General features: G+C 43.1%; 1 protein-coding gene and 1 pseudogene across 2 annotated transcripts in view; one reads left to right on the forward strand and one right to left on the reverse strand.

Moving 5' to 3' along the window:
- Ptprn2 (protein tyrosine phosphatase receptor type N2) overlaps positions 1 to 22,199 on the forward strand; it is a 790,024-nt gene that overhangs the window by 380,619 nt on the left and 387,206 nt on the right. For both annotated transcript variants that reach the window (XM_031356691.1, XM_031356693.1), the window contains exons 10-11: positions 659 to 745; positions 17,595 to 17,674. In XM_031356691.1, coding sequence (XP_031212551.1) covers positions 659 to 745; positions 17,595 to 17,674 — 167 coding nt within the window. The remainder of the gene's footprint in view (positions 1 to 658; positions 746 to 17,594; positions 17,675 to 22,199) is intronic.
- LOC116080407 lies at positions 8,633 to 12,262 on the reverse strand (annotated as a pseudogene).

The raw sequence follows: 22,199 nt of genomic DNA on the forward strand, positions 1-22,199 counted from the left end.
GCATGCGTGCGTGTGTGTGTGCGTGTGCGTGTGCGTGTGCGTGTGTGTGTGTGTGTGTGTTGGGAAGCAGTGGTTCAAGAGTGGGGGTACAAGAAAGAGAGCAGCTTCCTCTCCACAGCTGGGGCCTGTCTGTGGGAAAACTCCCAAGCCGAGTGTGTGTTGGGGAATGGCCTGCACTGGACAGCAGTATCCCCTCCCCTTGAGAATCAGATGTCTGTCTGGAAGCAGCAGCACTTCAGAGTGGCTTGTGCTTGTGCAACAGTTGGGGGTGGTAGTTACCCCAAAGCAGGGCATGTGTCAAGGAGTAGTACATCTCCCAGCTTGGGGCAAGCATCCAGTGGCAGTAGCTCCCAAATGGGCCAAGGGTGGAGAGCCCTCCCAAAGCCGGAATGTATAGCGAAACAGTATACCCCAGAAGAGATCCCAGAGCAAGGGGATCAGTCAGAGTAAGAGAGCACCCACCAGGAGGGAGGAACATCTCCCAGACCAGGGTACTGTTGGGGACCAGTAGCAGGAAGTACAGCAGGGCCTTGGATCAGGGCACATGTTGGGGAACAGTGAGTCCCCAGGACTGACTAAGTTTGATAGCAAAAGGTAGCCAAGATCTGAGCATCTCACCTAAGACTTTAGTAATGGTATTCTTCTTCCTCTTCTCCAGCCCTCTAAGTCCAGAGAAGGGGAAACAGCTGATGGATGAAGTTGCCCACATCCTCCAGGTACCTTCCAGCCTCTTTGCAGATGTCAAGTAAGTACTGGACTTTAAGCCTGCTGTCTTGTGCTTGCTTGCCTCACATTGTATGAGGCTCATAAATTGTTTTGTGAGCTACATGCCCGGGGTTGTTAATTATATCAGAGAAGAGCTGTTTAGAACAGAAATGAAAGGAGAATTCCCCTGGGCTTTGGAAGCTTATTTAAATACAGCTGAAATCTACATTTAATTATAGAATGCCTACTCTCCTAGAAATGATATAGTAGAGGCCAGCTTCCTTCCTGGGGCCACTACAGCTGGCACCACTTTGACTCTGGAGCCAGTTCCAGGCTGTAAGGATAGCCTCTAGAGATGCCACATTGGCCTCGCTGTCTCTACAGACATGGGCTTGAAACTGTCTTGAAAGCCCATGCACTGGATTTTCAGCCACAGCCAAAACAAGATTCTTGTCCCATTGGTGAGAGCCAATGTGTGTTTATACCTTGCCAAGTTTGTGGATGCTGGATAAGATGCTGTGTGTAAATGAACACCAGCTGTGCTGATGCTGTTAGTGGGCAGGGTGCTAGGTACAAGTGAAGTGTGCCATTGGGAGAGACTGGGATATGTAAAATGGGATATAAGGACTGAAGCAGAGGCTGGTCTGAGTCCCTGTTCATATATGTGTTGGGCAGGTACACCTGCTCGTATTACACAGGCCCTGGTTCTTTCAAGATGTTACATACTGGGGATGGATTGTAGTGTCTACTGTGGCCCAGCCTTGTCCTAGGGACTAGCTACTGCACGTCTCTACACTGTCCTTACCTCAGATATGACTACTTGCTGTAGATTGTAAGGGACTTCTAAGAGGAGCCTCAAATTACCTGGTACCAGAACATTCCGTAAAGGCACCCAGAGATTCTCCCTGTACTTTGGATGTTCATTGCATTGCTATGAACACACTTACTTACTCAACATAAAGGTAGTATCTACAAATGGGTCAGGATCTTTCACACTCAGGATCTGCAGGGTGAGGACAGCACAGCACAGAGAGGGGTGGGAGGCAACCATCAAAGTCCCATACAAGTTGTGACAGGACAGGAGAGATGGCAAGAAGTCCAGGTTAAAAAAAAGTAGGAGGTAGAGACTTGGCACACTCACAGGTCCAGAGGTGGGCACCAGCACATGGGTTCTGTTCCCAGCTGTCTAGCTGAGCTTTTCTCACTGAATCACTGAGTTGTGAATATCATAATCTTGAAAATATCCAAGTCTTCTTCGTGCTCAGAACTTCAGGGGAGCCAGAGAATCCCCAGCCAGGAAGCGCCAGCTCTGGTGTTTCTGAGGAGTGAGAAGGCCATGTTCTCCTGGAGGTTCATGTTCTTTTGTCCTCCAGTATGTTCTCAGCCACTGTCTCTTGGTCTTAGGCACATGTTGGTTGTGTTTCCAACTGAGTGGCTGCTGAGTGGTACGTGCCAGTGTCTGTGCGACAGATGACTCAAAGAGGAACACTCCTTACTCCAAACCTGATGGCATGAGGCAAGGGCTCTTTGCAGCCTAGGGTGTCTCTTCAGATTTAGCCACAGCCCTTTTATGCTGAGGAGGGGGTTGCTTTGTGGTTAAAGGTGATCATACTGTAGGAGAGACTGTAACAGTAGATGTCGAGAAGAGCGGATATCCTTGGAACACAGTAGGGTGGGCCAACCTCTGTGGGTAGCAGTTGTAACTCAGGCACCTCATGCAGATCTCCAGGAAAAAGAAAATCATAGCACACAGATTCTCTGCTCCTCCTTCCCTGCCCCCAGCACATAGAGTTTTCTCTGGTACAAAGCTTATTCTGGCAGGCAAAACTCAACTTCACCAAAACTCATCATTCTCTTTGACAAAAACCCTTCTTGGTGGTTGTATAGCAGATGACAAGTGGAAGCCAGTGTGAGTCAAGGGAACTTGAGTTTTGAAGGAGCGTGCACTCCCTGATGCACTCGTTTGCCCCCTTTACCTGGTGATGTAATGAGCAGGCTGGTTGGGCTGTTCCAAAGTCTGCTCTCCTGCCTCTGAGGCTCTGCATATCAGACACTGAGCCTGGAAGTAGAACCATGTTATTATTCTCAGGGTAAGATAGTAGAGGTACTATAGTACCTCTCTATAGTACTAGTGACATAGATAGTGGAGGGCTCTCTGGCCGCTACACAAGAATTCCTGAGAGATGGCTCATGCACAGTGCTCCCCAGGATACTCCTATCTACCCATCTCTTCCACACTGGTTCTGGCATATCTTAAAATCCTGAGGAGTCAGCATCTTCCGCAGGAAGGAATGTGGTCATCAAGATTGTGTAGCCAATAGTAGACAGTTCCTCACCAGGCCAGAACTCCTGAGCCACCCTAAGAGTTGCAGTACAGATGTCCCAAGGCAGAGACTTTTCAAGTCTCTGTAGCTCTACTTTGGGAATTATTATAGTAAGAAGAGAGGTTTTACTTTGAGGGGAGCCAAATGTGGCTGTCCAGGCTGAAGAGCAGTTTTTCCTGACCCAGAAACCTAATGTCTTCTTCTTTCTGTCCATGGCTGACCACCTTCCTCCCTGTGTTGGATGGGCCAGCCATTATTTGTGTTGTTACTCCCCTCTGGGCTCACAGCTTAACTGAGTCTTCCCTTGCTATCCAGGACAACAGATTCATTGTCATTATCAACTTGAGGGTATTTAGAATCACATGGGAGATGTACCTCTGGGTATGCCTGTGATGGTGTTCTCAGAGAGGTCTTTTTGAGATGTGAAGAAGGTATGCTCTGAATGTTGACAGCACCATCCCATGTCCCAGGAGCTCATACTGAATTAAAGGGTTATAGAAAAAATAAAATGAGGCATTTGTCTCCTTCTGCTTTCTGACTGTGGGCACAATTGATTGTTTACCTGAGACTTTTCCTGCCATGTCTTCCCACCATGATGGACTATATCCTCAAGCTCTAAGACAAGACAAAATCATCTTTTCTCAAGTATCTTATTACAGTAATGAAAGTAGTAATTAATATACCTGGTAACTTTTGAAGGGAGGGTCACTATCCATTGGTCCATACACAGGGAGGATGTGCTGGCACAAAGGGACCAAACACAGCAATGGCCAGGTCTTTACCCCACCCACGTACTCTTACTCCTGGTCCCTGTCTAGGCCTCTTTGCTTCATCCCTACCTCCTGCTCACCATAGACCCTTCCTGCACCCAACATAGGAGTGGCTCAGCCTCTCTGCGAGGAAAGCTTGAGTTTCCTCAGTTGACTTCTTTGTCAATGTTACTAGCCATTCCTCCTTCCTGCCCAGAAAACATGTGTTCCTTCTTTCTAGGAGTGGAACCATCATACAATCTGCCGTTCAAAGGTAGAACACTGGAATTTGGGTCCCCTGTGGTCTTCTCTGGCGTCTCCTCCTCTTCTCTGTCCTAATCCCAGTTCTAGACAAACACAGATCCCAGCTGGTTCCAGAGTCTTCCCCAGTCGTGCCCAGCAGTCTGTTCCACCCTGTCATTGCATTATTATTTGTGTGCTGCTGGTACTCCTAGCTCTTCTCTTTGGAATGCATGAGCTGTATCTCAGTGTCTAACCCTCTGGCCCAACAGCAATGGACACATGTTCATGGAATGACTTAGATGTCGACTGAAGCTCAGAATTGTCTCAGGAGGGTGGGCTCATGGCTAGCATGACCTGCCTTGGTTATTGCCTCATCTAAGAGCTCATCTTCAGAGCCATTCATTGTCTCTGAGATGGAAAATACAGAACACGTGGGCTGGTGCTTGCCGATATCATCTGCATTTTTATGGAAGTGCTAGTTATGCTTAATATGTTTTGTTAATGGTTATGTAGCTGTCAAATAAATCCCATTATTTCTTATTACATCATTAGAGACCATTAAAACGACATTAGCATGCTGATGTAATTATGCCAGCACACATACAGCGACCACAGTTATGATTTTATAACTAATCATGGCTGTCCCAGGCTGGCTGATGAATGCCGCTTTGCCCCGCAGCACCTACTCAGGTGGGGAAAATGGGATGAGCGAGGCTGAGAGGTGGTGCTCAGTGCTTGGAGGTTAGCCAGTTCCTGGATGAGCACCACAGAGCCTTGGCCTGAGATAGGCTGCACTGGGTCCTGAGTCTGCCCAGGCGGTCCAGGCCATCGAGAGCCTGAGGCTATGATTGGGCTTTATGGACCCCATCTTTCAAGAATCAGTTCTCTTTCTTCACTGGTCTACTTGTTTGGGACAGTGACAGATGCACAACTATGGGCATTGTCACCTGACTGTTCTTAAGAGTCTTCTGGGGAGATACCAGCACTTTGTATGGACCTAATGACCCCTTCTCCTGGCCCTGTCACGTCACCCTTTAAGCAGGAGGAAATCTTTAGAAGTTGTAATTCATTTTCTTAACTATTTGTCCCTAGCTTTGACCTTATGTCTCAATAGTGTGTAATAATACAGAGGCATCACACACACACACACACATACACACACACACACACACCATGTGTAATAATACAGAGGCATCTCACACACACACACACACACACCCTGTGTGTAATAATACAGAGGCATCTCACACACACACACACACACACACACACACCCCGTGTGTAATAATACAGAGGCATCTCACACACACACACACACACCCCGTGTGTAATAATACAGAGGCATCTCACACACACACACACACATACACACACACACACCCCATGTGTAATAATACAGAGGCATCTCACACACACACACACACACACACACACACACCCCATGTGTAATAATACAGAGGCATCTCACACACACACACACACACCCCGTGTGTAATAATACAGAGGCATCTCACACACACACACACATACACACACCCCATGTGTAATAATACAGAGGCATCTCTCACACACACACACACACACACACACCCCGTGTGTAATAATACAGAGGCATCTCACACACACACACACACACACCCCGTGTGTAATAATACAGAGGCATTTCTCACACACACACACACACACACACACACACACACACCCCGTGTGTAATAATACAAAGGCATCTCACACACACACACACACACACAAACACACACACACACACACCCGCCCGGGTTGCTTCTGTAGTCTAATAGATGAACGCCAGGGATTCTGCCTGGAATAGATGGGTACCTCTAAAACAGTACCTTTAGTAGGGGACCCAGAATTGGAAGAACACCTCAGAAAATAGGTAACATTTGTACCTACAGCCTGCTCACCTGGGCCTTCAGCAGCACAGCTTGCCCATGATGCTCAGCCATGTTATCCAAGGAAGGTAGAGAGGAAAAAGCTGGGCACTGTAAATTCTTCGTCCTAGGTTGGAGTGCAGGTTCTGTCATCAGTGCTTCCAATCTGAACCCACAATTAGAATGTTGCAAGGGGCTGATCTTGGGAACAAACACTCATGTTTCCCTTAAAAGAGCACCAAGGTGACAGTGTGTCATCCTACCCTAGTCCTGACTTTAGATTAAACAGGCAATAGCAGGGATAAGCTGTTGCATATTTGTAAGTCATTATAGGAAAGCAATGGTTCTCTCTCATGAGTGAAGACTGTGCTTTGGCTGAAGGCATTAGCATTTCCTATGCAGGATAAGCAGCTCACTTATGTGAAGGAGAAAAGTAGGGAGAAAGTAGCTCAGCCCCTCTCAAGCCTCAGAGTGAAGGGCAAGGTGAGACCTGGAACCTTCCAGGAGCCTTTGTAGTTTCTTCCTCTGCTGTCACCAGCTCTACACCTTACAGCCCGTGCCATGAATAGTCCCCAGGTGATATGGTTGGTCCTGTGACTGCTGATATCTTGAGAAATAGTTCACAGGAGACTTGACATCAGGGCCTCCTGGGGGTCCTTGGCATGTGATGCTGATGCAATGGTACCCCTAAGTCATCACTGTAAGGGATAGATGGGGGGTTCAGATAGTGGGTGGGATCATCAACCCACTAGTTGATCCATCCAACCATCTGTCAGTCTGTTCATCTGTCTATCTATCCATCTATCCATCCATCCACAAATCATATGGACATCACACAAAATGAAGCTATCAAACAGATGAAACACATGTTGGTCTATCAGACTAAGGGAAATATGCTATCAAAAATTCAATCAACAATCTAATAAGCTTTCTTTATTTTGAAACAACTTTCAAGAAAGTTCATTCACTGAAAAATAATGGTCTTTATATTTTCTTAGCTACAAAATGTCAATGTTAGAACACTAACCTTCAAACTCTCTTGGCTTAGAAGGTCAAGGGAATCTAGTGTCTGGGCTTGTCTTTAAACTTGTCTTTAAACTAAGTGCGTAGTCTTTATAAAGACAGCTACCACTGTGTATAAAATTTGCCTGGCAGCCCATCCTGAAAAAAAAAAGAGAGAGAAAGACTTCTAGACACTCCATCCTGGGTGGAACTTTTACTAGATAGACTTTCACAGTGCATTTGCTTTGGAAATAGTTGCTTTTGGAAATAACAAGAAAAATAAACTTTCATCAGGAACTTGCTTGCCAGCTCCCTCCTTGATTGAATGACAGGTCTGAATGTGGACTGAACTTAGGGTATTCTGGACCACTGTGGATAGACACATAATCACTTAGAAGACCCATGTACCTCCTTACTAACATTATACAGAATGTTATAAACTATTTTCACAGTAAGAGATAGAGGACTAAGTAGCCTTCAGTTGAGCAGTTCCATTGTGGCCAACACTGGTGTTAGTGGCAGATTGACTGGTTTGTTTTACAAGCTTTGAGTGAAAGGAGGAGAATTTTCTGGAAAGTAAGTAATGTCTTACAGTTAAAATCCTACAAAGAACTTCCATCTTTTGTTAGCACAGTCTATGATCACGAAGGAGAAGGAATGACTGTCAATACGTGTAAAATGTCCATCAGACTCTGAGTCACACTGTGCTCAGGAGCCACTGGACTATATCTAAATAGAGATAAGAGCTAATAAAATGTTAAAACACATCCTGCTTGCAAGAACATGCACGGCTGCTTAATTTGTCTAGTAGCAGTTTTAAATGAGGAAGTTTTGTATAGTCTCAGGAATTCAGCTTTTCTTTGTTTTGTTTTGTTTTTTTTTCAGTATTTTATTCACGTTTTGTTTTAAGTGATGTTAACTACAGGATTTGAAAGGGATGAGCTAATTCCACACAAAATGGAAGACTCTATAATGTACCCATTAAACTGCTAAAAAATAGTGGTGAGGCTATAAGAGGAGTCAGTTGAGATCCCTAGTGTTGTCAGGGTGTGACCAAAATCACCCACCTAGCTCAGAGCTGGAGAATCTGGAAGCGTTTCATACTCTGGTGCAATGGCAAAAGAAGGAAATAAAAAAATATAGAAGAAGAAAGAAAGAAAACCACACCATAGCACAAGGAAGAATTAAGTCCTGAATGACTGGATCCATCATGCCCACCCTCTCCACCCTAAAATGGCACAAAAGAAATAGCTAACCACACCCTAAAGACTACTTTTGGTATGAAACAGGTAACTGATGGGCTAGGATGGGAACAGGGCATGATGGGACTAGGACATGACAATCTGTCTAAAAAACGTCCTTTTCACGCAGGTGTGTATGAGCTTCCGAGCAGATAGGATTGGGACATCAGGGTTCGATGCTTGGGAAGTCACAATTTCATCTGGGGACTGGATACAGATTTACAAAGGTCCAGCTTCCACTCGCAGTCTGGCATCTCTAGCCCACACCTACAACTAAAAAGGCCCCTTTCTGGAATGGGGTTTCTGCTGTACCCCTGAAATGGTAAACACCTTAAAGCCAAGTCATCCTTAGCCTGGAGGTCTAACGTGGTATTTATCAGCTCTCCCATTCCCAAAATACAACATTAAAAGGTACACTAAATTCTGAAGGTAGCTATGCTGCAAAATAGTTTAAAATTAAATGGTTGTACAATATTCATTTATGCTTGAAATTCCAGTCCTAGACCAAGCTTGTGACCTCCCTCATTGAGGTTCTTGCCATCCAGCAGGGCTGACAGCCTCAGTTTGATACCTGGTTTTAGGGTCTGAGTGTACCGAAAGCCAATCAGGCTGGAGTTGAAAAGCAGGCATCAGGGTCGACCTGATACTTGGCTGCTATTCCAAAGCGAGTGTTACTGTTCCCTGCAGTCCAGGCAAGACTGACTGCAGTCTCCAACTTCTTGTTCACCTTCTGGTAAATGGAGCCACCAAACTCTGTCCCGTCGTTCACATTAGTATGACGCTGGAATTCGTCCATCTTATAGCCAACTGCAAAGTTGCTCTGGGTCACTTGGGACTTCAAGGTCTCAAAATTCATCTGGTAGCCAGACAGCCAACCCTCATAGATAAGCACCAGAGCACCCCGGATTGAGGGCCCAGCGATGTCAAGGTCCACATCACGCCCAGGCTGATATGCTCCCTCTTGTACCCTGTCTTGAGTTAGCATTTTTCGCCCCCAGTGTTAGGCAAGAAAGATGAATCAAAGGTCAGCTTCATTCCACGAGCAAGCTGGTCTTCTACAGTGATCTCAATGCCCAGAGTGTTGTCTGTGTTCCACTTCTCTGTAAATGTTAGTCCATACTCAGTCCATGGGTACTTGGTTTCCAGACTGCCATTGACTTTAGTGATTTCCGTGTTAGCAGAGCCTGAGCTGGTAAATTCCAATCAATTCTTGGACTTCATTTTCAAATCAAGTTTTATTAAGCCAAAGCAGTAGCCCTTGGTGAAAACATCCCTGGCAGACTTGCCAAGATCAGCTTAGAGCCCTGTTCTTTGAGGAGGTGAGGGTGGGAGCAGTGGCAGCTACTGCAGGGGTTTCGGAAAGGAGGCTGGGGGTGCAGAGAATTGGTGTAATGAATAATTTTTAAGTCAAAAGTTATAGATAATGCTTTGGTTGGACTATCTATGTTTATCCAACATTCTTGCATTGAAGTATAAACTCCAAAATAGTTATATTGAGGTAGGCCTTTTGTGATGATTGGTCATGAGAGCCTTATCTTCCTGAATGGGATCTTAGAAAAGGTGTTTGAAGAGCTGCTTTGCTCTTCCCTGTAAAGATACAGGAGTATCAACTTAGAGAAATGGAGCCTTTACCAGGACATGAGTTTAAACCTAAATTTGGATTTCCTAGCTTATAAAGCTATAATCAGCAACATGTTCTTGTCAATTATTTTTCTTTTCTTTTTTTAATTTTTAAGTTTTATTGCACTATGATGAGAAAACATACATGATTTCAATTTCTCTGAATTTGTTAACATTTAAAAACATATTTTAAGTAAATAGAATTTAATTACATTCTTTTTTCTCCTTTGTGCTCCAACTCCTCCCAGAGTTCCCACTTTAATACCTACAATACTTTTTTGTCATATACTTTAAAATTTATTAAATATTATAACAATAAAAATGAATATTATAAAAGTTGTTTTATAATTTCAATTTAACAACATTCAATTTAACAGGCTTATGTAGATATTAGTCTACAGCAATACTGAAAATACATATATTTTCTCAATATAAATTTCAAATAACTCCAAACATATTAACTGAATATTTTAAAATAATACATCACTACTAGTATTTTTTAAATGAACATAAATCTATAGTCTTTTGTTTATTTGTTTTGTTTTTAGTAGAGCTTAAAATCCTGGCTCTTATTGTGGTACAAGCCCAAAATAAGAACAATTTTTAGACATTGAAGTTCATTGTAATAAAGCTGTACTTCAATGACCCTTACATCACCAAAGAATTTTACCCTCATCGTAGCTAAGCTGAAAGTTGACAGTTCTGCTATGACAAGGAATGAACTGTAGGCACGATTTTTGGATACTGACTTCCTGCTATGGTCAAAGCTATTTGACTTGAATGATTGTCTTCATTCTCAGCCCACTGAGAACAGGTTACATTCATTTAAGAAATGGTGTGTGTATTAAGATGGTCTATTCATAAAGTCATTCACCAACTGTTTCAATGAACAGTGGTTCTGCTTGGAGAGTGGCATAAACATTAGGTGAGGGTAAAAATCTGGTTCATTAGCTTTGACAATTTGGAAAAGCATTCATCTCAGAGAAAGAGTAATTTATAAAGTCCTCTTCTTCAGACTTGATACAATAGTTACAAATGTCAAGCAAAGCATTCAGTCTCTCTTTGTTGTTCTCTTACAAGCAACCTCCCAAGTTAATCTATGTTTCTTTTGGCTGTATAAATACTTTTGAAATATGTAAGCTGTTCTGAAAACCATAGTATAGTGTAAAAATATCAAATAAATAATCCTACTAATAGAGAGACTGAGATAGGAGAAGCCTGATTTCAAGACCATTATGTGGAACCAAGGAAGACATTGTCATGTACAAACAAGCAGCAAGTATATATGGATTGTACAATATTGGACCTATTTCTCCAATTACCAAATTAGAGAGACCATTGGATGACAGTCAACCAATTTCTAATTCCTCATATTTTTGGATTTCAATCAATTAGGATATGTTGGTAATATTAATTTTCATATTAAGATATTAAGAAAAAGTATTTTTTACTTCCTGTTTTTTTTTGTTGTTGTTGTAAGAGGTAGAATTAGGTTTGTGTGGATTTGTTGAAAGATTACTTTCTTGCTTCTTCTAGGGTGTAGTTTTGCTCCTTATGTTGATGTTTTCCACCTATTATCCTTAGGTTTGGTCTTCTCATTGTGTCCTGGATTTCCTGGATATTTTGGGTTAGGAGCTTTTTGCTTTTTGCATTTTCTTTGACTGTTATGTCAATGTTGTCTATGGTATCTTCTGCCCCTGAGATTCTCTCTTCTATCTCTTGCATTCTGTTGGTGATACTTGCATCTATGACTCCTGATTTCTTTCCTAGGTTTTGTATCTCCAGGGTTGTCTCTCTTTCTGATTTCTTTATTGTTTTTATTTCCATTTTTAGATTCTGGATGGTTTTGTTCATTTCCTTCACCTGTTTGATTGTATTTTCCTGTAGTTCTCTAAGGTATTTTTGTGTTTCCTCTTTAAGGGCTTCAAGCTGTTTTACCTGTATTTTCCTGTATTTCTTTAAGGGAGTTATTTATGTTCTTCTTAAAGTCCTGTATCATCATCATGAGAAGTAATTTTAGATCTGAATCTTACTTTTCTGGTGTGTCCAGGACTGGCTATGGTGGGAGAATTGGGTTCTGTTGATGCCAAGTAACCTTGGTTTGTGTTGCTTATTTTCTTATGCTTGCCCCCGCCATCTGGTTATCTCTGGTGATACCTGCACTTGCTAAATCTGACTGGATCCTGTCCTTCCTGTGATCCTGGTTTTGTCAGAACTCCTCAGAGTCAAGCTTTCTCTGTGATCCTGTGATTCTGGGATCTTCTGATCCTGGGCTTGTTAGAGTGTCTGGGAATGGAGCTTCCTCTGGGTATTGTGGGATTGGCTGCTCAGTTTGTGCCCAAGATCTGCTCAGGGCACCGGCCCAAACAAACTGGAAGGAACCAGTATCACTGGGCGGGTGGAGTTCCTGTGTATCTGGGTCCCAGTGGTCCACTTACTCCCAGTGTTGGGATAGATGTTGTGTTGTACTCACCTCTTATTCTGGACATGTTAAAGCACCCGGGTGTGGAGCTTCCTCTGGGTGTTGTGGGACTGGCTAGGAATTTAGCTTTTCACATTCTTCCCAGCATGACTAGAGGTATCTCTAAGGGCTGACATACATGCCTATACCTAAGCAGCCAGTTAAGAGCATTTTCAAGTGTAATGTCCACTTAGATATGTCAAAGATCTCTTCTTTCCTAGGCCAGAGTTTGTGAGTTCCTCCCTTTGGTGGTTTTTTTCCCCCTACTATTCATAACATCATTTCTCCTGGCAAGTGAATTTGTTTGCTAGCCAGTTGATGGTCCCTCAGGAGTTGTGACCAGAACAGACAAATATGTTCACACATCAAGAGTTTCCTAGTGTAGGGTACACTGGGCACTGTCGAGTCAGCCAATGGCCCTCTCGAGGTCTGCCCCATGGTAATTGTCTGTAGATGATTCCTAAAGTACATAGGTCAGGGAAGATCAGAGGTGACCTGCACTCAGCTCCCCTCAGTTCATGCCAGACAGAAAGAACATCAAGCTTCTGCACAAGGCTGTGAGAGACAGCATGCACAGGGTCACCAGCTGCTGTAGGGGCAGGACATGAAGGAGAGGGACCATTTAAGTATGAGCAGTGATCCAGATTACCAATTTAGAGACATATCCTGTGGTAAATGTGTCGATTCCACCATTCAAAACTATCTGCCAAATTGCTACACCATCCCATGTGGTAGTATGCACCTATAGTCCTATCTCCTTAGGAGGTAGTGGCAGGTTATTGAGCTTAAGGCAAGCTCATGCCACATAAAGAGTCCCCCTCTCAGTGATCTCTCTATCCCTCTCCCTCTCCCTCACCCTTTCCCTCTCCCTCTTCCTTTCCTTCTTCCTCTCCCTCCCCTCTCTCTTTCTTTCTCTCTCTTTCTCTCTCTCTCTCTTTCTCTCTCTCTCTCTCTCTCTCTCTCACACACACACACACACACACACATACACACACACAGGGACATAATTGTCTCTATATATCTAGATGACCACATAGCTCTTTGCTATGTCATAGCAAAGTAGTACATACCTGTCTTCTCAGAACTCAGAAGGATAAAGCAAAAAGATTAAAGATTCCAGGCCCATGTGAATCCCATCATGAAGTTTTTGCCTTCAAAATGAATGAACAAAAGCCTAACCAACCAACCAACTAAACAAACAAACGAAAAACCACAATAAACCCTAAAACAAGGATCTTCCAAGCCATAGCATATTATCCCAGTTTTAGTGATTCACCAGTGTTCGGGGCCAAACTCACAGGGCAAGAAAGTAGCAGGTACACAATTGGCCGGCAAGGCTCTGAAGCATCAGTGTATGGACTCTGCAGGTGTACCACGAAGATGGTAAGGAGGTCGGCAGTGTGTATGCAGAAGCTTCTGCAAGGCAGCATGAACAGTGAGTCCTTGTGGTTCACACATCTGTATATGTGAGTTTATTTCAGTTGTGTGTCAGGTTCATGGTCATTCCTGGGCACACAGAACAAACACTGGCTGTCAACGTGCATATCCATAGCTGATGTTGAAGGAGGAGGCACAGTCTGTTCTTGGGTGATTTGCCAGTTTGAAAATAGCCTGGGCATGATGCTGAAGTGCTGTAGAGCTTCCTAGCACTCATGGAGAAAACTTGCATGTCTTCAATGTTCTACTCAGGCTGTGAATTTGATTCTGATCATTCAAGAGTGTAGATTGAATGAGGTGGATTTGAACCCAAATGTACACAAAAGTCTACGTATTCACCACAGCATGGCTAGAACCCCAGGAACCTGGACCACTTCCTGGGGACAGCATTTCTGTAGGTGTTCACCATATCCAGTGACTTCAGAGAAACAAAGCTCCCAGGGATAATGAGATTGCCTGTGGTGTGTTCTCGGTAATTATCACTGACTCTGAAGGAAATTTGAAAGTCAAAGAACAAAGTGAGTGCCTTTGTTTCCTGATTGCACCTGGACATTTCCCCTGGCTCAGTGCTCAGCTTGCTTCCTGTCAGGGAATCTCCCTAACTACATTGCAGCACTGAGCTTTCTCTGGCTTCTGTGGGGTCTGCAGTATGTCATGTACATATGTGACCTGCGATTGAGCAGCAAGTCTTCAACTGCAAGGCTGCTCAGGTAGGGGTGAACCCTCCCCGACCCATGCTGAACTTTTGACTGGCTTACTCTTGTGTAGGTCTTGTGCAGACAGCCACAGCCACTATAAATTCATCAGTGTAATGCCCCATTGTATCCAAAAGATACCATTTCACACCAGTTTTGCTAACTTCTGGGTCTTATAGTCTTTCCTGTCTGTCTTCGGCAATGTTCCCTGAGCTGTTTGGGGAGAAGCACATTATAGATGTCTCATTTAGGGCCAAGCCCTTCGCAATTTCCCATGCTCTGTATTTTGATCAGTTCAAGATCTAGTCGTCAGCATCCACTGAGGAGCCTGTAAGCTTAGAAGTTGACTTATAGCTCGAGGACTTGCTTATTCTCTATATTTGGGTGTCAGAGTCAACTTACTTGCACCTCAGGACATCTCTTGCTGTGCTAGATTCTAAGAGTGGAACAACCCAGCTAGCTACTGTGCAGGAGATCACATACTGTGGGACATTGTTTCTGATGAGAACTTAAACATTGTGTGAGCCAGAGTGAATGACTTTGGGATGATGGTTGGCCCAGGAGATCCTAGTACAGATAGATGCATCACTGTTTCTGTCCCAAGGTTCACTGTCAATATTACCAAAACAGATTCCTTCTTGGGCTATGCAGATCATCTTGCATTGACCCTTACTCACTGAGCATTTCTGTCTTGCTCTTTTCCTTTCTTGAAGACGCTTTGCATTCTGAAAAAGTCATTTGGAATACCCCCCCACACACATACACACACAAAATCCCATGGGATCTGATCACACCCATTCAACCATGGGATCTGATCACATCCATTCAACCATGGGATCTGATCACACCCATTCAACCATGGTATCTGATCACACCCATTCAACCATGGGATCTGATCACACCTATTCAACCATGGGATCTGATCACACCCATACAACCATGGGATCTGATCACACCCATTCAACCAAGGAGGCTCCTCAGGGAAGATTTTCTGAGTGAGGTGGCTCTTCCACATATAGAATGTAGGGGTGTCCATGTCTTAAAAATGATAAATATCATGTTGGCAAAAGAGCAACAGGATCACTGGGTTCTATGTAGAACCAGCGATTGCAGGCATCAGAGGCATAGCTTCCCAACAAAGAAAATAGGCCACTCCCTAGGCTAATCTTTCTCTACTGGAGCCTCTGGGAGCCATTCCCAGACAGGATGACTTCACACTCTGACACTGTTTTCTCATAGATCTGGTGACATGAGACTTGCAGGAAGGGGTCCAAGCTACCCAGGGTACCCTGGAGTTCTGAGGAGTTGATTGCTATGGACTCTGCTGTTGTCTCCCAACAGCTCTAGGTATGGCTGCTGTGGCTGGGCATTTCTTGTGAAAATAAGGACGTTGTAAACATCAGAAGAATTCTAGACTTAAGTGTCTTGATTCTATCACAAGTTAAGTAGTCATCCATCATTGTGTGGCAAAAAACCCACAAGAATCATCCCAGTGCTTCCCAGAGCTGATAACCCAGCTAGGAAGCTAAGAATCATCTATGGATGCTTGTGTAGATGACTTGGGATCCATTTAAGCACTAGAAATTAAATATTTATAGGTGAGGCACTTTCTAGAAGGTGTCAGAAGAGAGAATTTATTATTGTTGATACTTACTCAGGTAGATGTGAAAAGAGCTGAGTAAGTCAGAGAGGTGATTGGGTGTGACATGGTGAGGAGGAAACACATTCTTGTATGCGTACTGATATGAATGAAACCACTTGGTCTTAAAGGCCAGGAAGGGTACTAGCTGGGTTCCATCTAAGAGCCAGAAGGAAGAGTCTATGGACAAGGCACATATGGGGACAGTTCATTAGCCTGAGCAAGGTCATTTTAGCCACTCTGGTCCCCATATCAGTACCATAGTGGCTGTTCTCTAAATTCTCAGACAGGAAAGCTGAACACAGATATTTCTTAGGTTAGGTCATACAGTGAGACAGACTTGGACTAGATGACCATATGAGAATATAATACCAGCATTTTCAGGGATTTTAACAGAACTTGGGCTCTGGATGTTTATTACCATAAACATAAGAGGCAGGGGGGTAGCACTCCTCAGAGAGATAACTACTCAGCACATATCTTACTGAGCTGGGTTGCTGGAATTGACATTTTCTGCCTTGTTGTAGCAAGGCAGCTTCCAGCTCCAGTGCTGAAGCCCTGGGATGATGAGTCTGAAAATCCAGAGGCCGAGATGAACATACTGTGAGCCCACAGCTAAATGTGAGGCTTAAAGAAAGGTTCAGAGCCAGCATCTTGGTGCGACTCTAGGTGAAGGCAAATGGCAGCCAAGTCTGTGCCGAGAGGGAGGAGGGGGGAAAGGGTTGTAGGTATGTAGTAGTTTCATTCCCGTGAGCAGTTTTATCCTTTAACAAGAGTATGAGGCAGGTGTGCAGAAGTTTGGTGTAAGGCAGCTGCCCACACCAGGATTTCCTCAGCTGCCATCTCCCACCACACGCTGCTGCTTTTCCTATTGCTAGTCCATCAGGAATTTGCCTTCAGAAGTCACTTAAGGTGTCCACTCCATGAAGAGTCTTTGGATCATTGTGGAGATGGGGTTCACCTGCCTTCAAGAGTAGACCCTACATACCAGTCTTGTACTTATTAAGTATTCCTATATCACCAGGATCCTCAGATGATTTCGACTGTAAAGTGATACATTTCTTTAAAACCATGTTCAACTTGGCATTTATAGAGCTTCAGGCATTTTGATAATTCCTGCCTAGCAACTCCTTGACAGCAGCTTTTGTATTAAGTAGTTCTTAATGATGTGATGGGTCTTCAAGTGGCTCCTGCAGAAAGAAGTTTGAAAACAGTTCTCCCCACTCTGCTCTTGACTCTTGTGCTCAAGACTAAGGCCCTTTCCTGTACCAATTTCTCCTTTATGCTTGCAGGAATTCCTGTCTGCCATTGTTGGATATGGGTACTTTTCTTTTGCTAAGAATCCATCTCCAGTGCAATGGTGTTTGTGTGTGTGTGTGTGTGTGTGTGTGTGTGTGTTTTAGTGGAAAGTAAAGTCAGCAATAGAATCACTAGAAATGGAAACAGAGCCCTAGTATCCAAAAGAAAAACTACCAGGCATAGCAAGGGGCAACCTGGGGGCCCTGACCTGTCAGTGTTCTGGATCTCACAGATGGGCAGCTCCCCATGGAGATGTAGAAATGACCTTGTTCCTAAATGATCTTTTCCAGAGTTTTGGGACCAGCAGTGACCTTCAAAGTGAGTGCCAACATCCAAAACATGACAACAGCAGATGTCACCAAGGCTGCAGGTAAGGCGTCTCCTCATGTGTGTGTGTTCACATGCACACACATGCACAAACACATACATGCATGCATACACATGCACATATGCACACACACATGCATGTGTATACACACACACACTCATGGCAGAGAGGATGCTAGATCTATACTGCCACTACTGGCCAAATCTAAGGTGGCATGAGTAAGGTTCAGCCCAAACTAACTTCCTCATTTGGTTTCTTTGGTGCATGGCTTCTGCCAACAGAACTTGTTGCTTCTTCTGAACTGAGAAAGAAGAGAAGCTTTGCAAAGTGAGGGCTGGTATCTGTAGCTCCACATGAGAAGACTCCATTGCTTTGCCAGCTGGGAACACTCCAGCCTTGCTGCTGCCCCCCATAGACCCATCTCAGGGTCTAGAAGTAGGAGAGGGCACAGTGACTTACAGACATGTCCAGGACATGTCTGAGACCTCTGTCCTGATGGACTAGGAATAACTGTGGAGATGAGATCAGGAATGCCATTGAAAAACACCACTGGCTAGCCACTTGCAGACGAGAAGGGGAAGAGAGCAGTTTGTGCATCTTCAGAATGTGCTCTGACTCACTGAGCACCCCTGCACAGTGGCCTGTGAGTCTTGGTAGAATGGAAGACTCAGATGGCATAACAGTGTTTGGAGTGACTTGTCTAGTATATTTGCACTTTAAGGCTGTTTCTGAGAGGCCAGGCTGAGGGTGAAGTCCCTGACATGGCAGAGCACTGGTCCTCTTTAACCCTGTACATTGCTAGATCTGTGAATTGTTTTTCTTGCTGAACTGTAAGTACTTTTAAATGCCAGTGTTCCTATTGACTTAGTAATTGGTATGCTCCACTCTCCTCATGGTAGCGTTTTTGTCCTGTGATGACACAGTGTAGCACGTGCTCTGTTTCCACCTATGAGGGACACATTCTTTGCTTCCTTGGCTGTGAGTGCTATTGGACTCACAGGGACCTCCATGTGCTTGGATGCTCTTTGTGTTGTGATCTGAGGATTGCAGCCTGATTAAAAAGCAAAATGCTTAGGCTTCAAGCGTTGGCAGATCTGAGCTTTATAGGGTTGCTTCATTGCCTCGCTGTTAGGTATGTAGTGCTAGGACATGCTGCAAAGAAATACTGTGCCATTGCTGCTGCAATAGCTCAGGAGGTGGTGTTCTGAAGATTCTGCCACCCAGGAGGAAAGGAGTTAGGTTTCAATGGCTTTGGTCCCACAATGACTTCAGGCTACTTCTTTCCTATGTGAGCATCTGCTTCACGTGAGTGACAGCTGGTCATATTTAAGACCTTCCTGTTGTCTGGGTTTCATGCAGAGATGCTCCTCTGTTCTGGACAGGTCGTCCGAAGACAGGAAGTGAATTGGCTAGAACGTTAAAGAACTATGAATGGATCAAATGGAATAGAAGTGTATGGAATTCTTGAAGAACTAATAAATTGAGAGTGATAAAAAAGATAGTCTAGTCCAGTTTGTGCTGCCACGCTTTGGTAAATGTGTGACTTTCCACTGGGGAGAGATCAATCCCAGACAGTCTTCTTATTTAAAAGAAAAACATCGTGTTGTCAACACACTCGCACACATACTATAGCCATACCTCTCTATTGGATTTCTAGGGAATAAGGTTTGTTATCTCTGATCTAGTTTCTGACCATTTCAAATGTGTCCATGCATGTGCTAACTTTGAATCAAGGTAAAAATCACATAGAAAGTGAAGCATCAAGTCTTGCCTATCCACAGGTCTCATAATGTCAACTCTGCATACCTGCTGGGTTGCATCTAGGAAAATGCTAAAGATGTTGAAGATGTATGGACTTGTAAACATGTGTGAATTATATAAAAACATGTGCTACTTTCATGCTTTTAACAATACCATGGTTTTATGGATTGCTGTGAGGCTGTATGAGAAAAGGATGCATAAAAGAAGACACTACCCCATGTACAGCAAGCACAGACTCCCTCAGAGAGTCCAGGCTCCAGAGAGGTCATGGATGAGCTACTGAAGACTAGCTCCAAGTATGGTTAAAGAAGTAGAATTTTACCTCAAGATGCATTTCCTTGGCCCTTTACTTTTAAAGGGCACTAGGACATTACCAGTGTCATCAAAAGCTTCCCAGTGTCCTACTAGGACAGGCACACAGTGGAATGCCATTGTTGGTATGGCTGTAAACCTAACAGAGCCTTCTGTAGACATTTCTAGGGTTATTATGGGCTACATGAAAGCCCACTCAGGGTTTCCATTTGGCTTCTGGGGAACTGAGTGAAATAGAGATGTCCTTTGTTGTTAGTGAAGGGAAGTATAACCCTGGTAACAGAACCTAAATTTATTTGATAATTTTACAAAAATCTATACAGAAAGTAGTTAGTAGGCATACATTTAATACCACATATATCCCCATCAGATACCGCATGGTGTTAACTGTGAGTGGCAAGTGCAACCGCTCTGTTATTTAGGATCTCTTCCTGATCTTAGGTGATGGCTTTCTGGGAATTCTGCTCATTCATTTATTCTAGTTCCTATTTTCTTTTTTGATTAAGTCATATTAATTATACAGAGCTAGTGAGCTTTGTTGTGGCATTTGCATATGTATGTATGTGTATATATATATATATATATATATGTCCTTAGATCATATGCATCCCATGACCCTTTCCTTTTCCCTACTGCTGCTCTACTCTAACAATTCCCTTCTATTAGTACCAATTTTCAAAATACAGACTCCACACGTGAGAGGAAAGACAAAGCCTATTGTTTTTCTTTCCTTCTTTCCTTGCGTCCTTCCTTCTCCCTTCCTTCCTTATTCCTTCCTTCCTTCCTAGCTTTCTTCTTTACTTCCTTTTTCCTTCCTTCCTTCCTTGCTTGCTTCCTTATTTGCCTCCTTGCTTCCTTACCTCCTGGCTTGCAGGCTTCCTTTCTTCCTTCCTTCATTTTGTCACTCATTATACTTTTTCCAAAATTTTTTATTAGTTGAGACTTTCATGATATGCATTTTAATTATAGTCACCCCTCCCAACTCCTCTTACATTTACTTTTTCTTACCTACTAAACATTTTGTGTTTTGTTTTTTTCAAAACCACATCAAGTCCAATTTGTAGATATTCTTAGTGTTGGTCCTACCCTGAAATATGATCAACCTACCATGGGTCACACCTTTAACAAAAATGGACTCTCATTCTCCTGGTAGCTATCAATAATCAGTAAGCTCCTCAGCTAGGGGTGGAGCTTTGTGTCCCTGCCCTTTCAAAAAGAAAATCCTTCCTTACTCTGGCTTCGCTGGGAGTCTTTCCATAACCCTTAGTCCTTAGTCAACTTTTATATTTCTCTTTTCAAAAACAAAAGGCTTACTCATCTTTAAGAAATCAGTATCTCTGCTTCCTCCCTCTCTATGGAGACTCCACTCAGTGAACTGCCATTAGATTAGCCATAGTCACCAGAGTATGCTTATGCTACCAAGCCTTCATGACCTGAGGGCAGACTCTTCCTACCAAAGTTCCTACTTCTACCTCAGGAGGCATCATAGCTGCAGTGAGGAATATCCACTGGGTATGTGCTGGGTTCATTTACTGACTGCTTACTGAGGAGCTGCCTATTCCCAACTAGTCTCAGGAGGAAACAATTCAAAGGCAAGGTAAAATTATTTTGAACCATAACTATTAAAGGATTTTATTTTTTATATTAATTTTTTTTAATTTTTTTGTTTTTGTTTTTTTGAGACAGGGTTTCTCTGTATAGCCCTGGCTGTCCTGGAACTCACTCTGTAGACCAGGCTATCCTTGAACTCAGAAATCTGCCTGCCTCTTATTAAAGGATTTTAAAGCAGAGTGATACAGTCTGACTTGTATTTTTTTAATTTTTTTTTATTTTTTAGTTTTTTATTTATTTAAGTTTTATAGCATTATGAGAAAAGATACATGATTTTTAACTTATCTGAATTTGTTAACAGTTAAAAACATATTTTAAGTAAATAGAATTACATCACATTCTTGTTTCACTTTTGTACCCCAACTCCTCCCAGGGAACCCCCTTCTATACCTGCAATACCTTTCTTTTTTTATTTTGTCATATTCTTTAAAATTTATAAAATATTGGAACAATGAACATGAGTATTATAAAAGTTGTTTGATATAAAACAACAATCAATTAAACAGTCTTATGTAGATGCTTGTCTACAGCAATACTGAAAATACATACATTTTTCTCAATACAAGTTTTAAATAACTCCAAACATATTAACTGAATATTTTAAAATAATACATCACTACTAATATTTTTTTAAATGAACATAAATAGATAAAGTCTTTTTGTTTCTTTGTTTTGGTTTTAGTAGAGCTTAAAATCTTGGCTCTTACTGTGATACAAGTCCAAAATAAGAACAATTTTTAGACATTGGATTTCATTCTAATAAGGCTGTACTTCCATGACCCTCACATCACCAAAGGATTTTACCTCCATCATAGCTAACCTGAGAGTTGACAGTTCTGCTGCACCAAGAAATGAATTGTAGGTACGACTTTTGGATACAGAC

Source organism: Mastomys coucha, unplaced genomic scaffold (genome assembly GCF_008632895.1).
Source record: "Mastomys coucha isolate ucsf_1 unplaced genomic scaffold, UCSF_Mcou_1 pScaffold6, whole genome shotgun sequence".
Classification (NCBI taxonomy): Eukaryota; Metazoa; Chordata; class Mammalia; order Rodentia; family Muridae; genus Mastomys; species Mastomys coucha.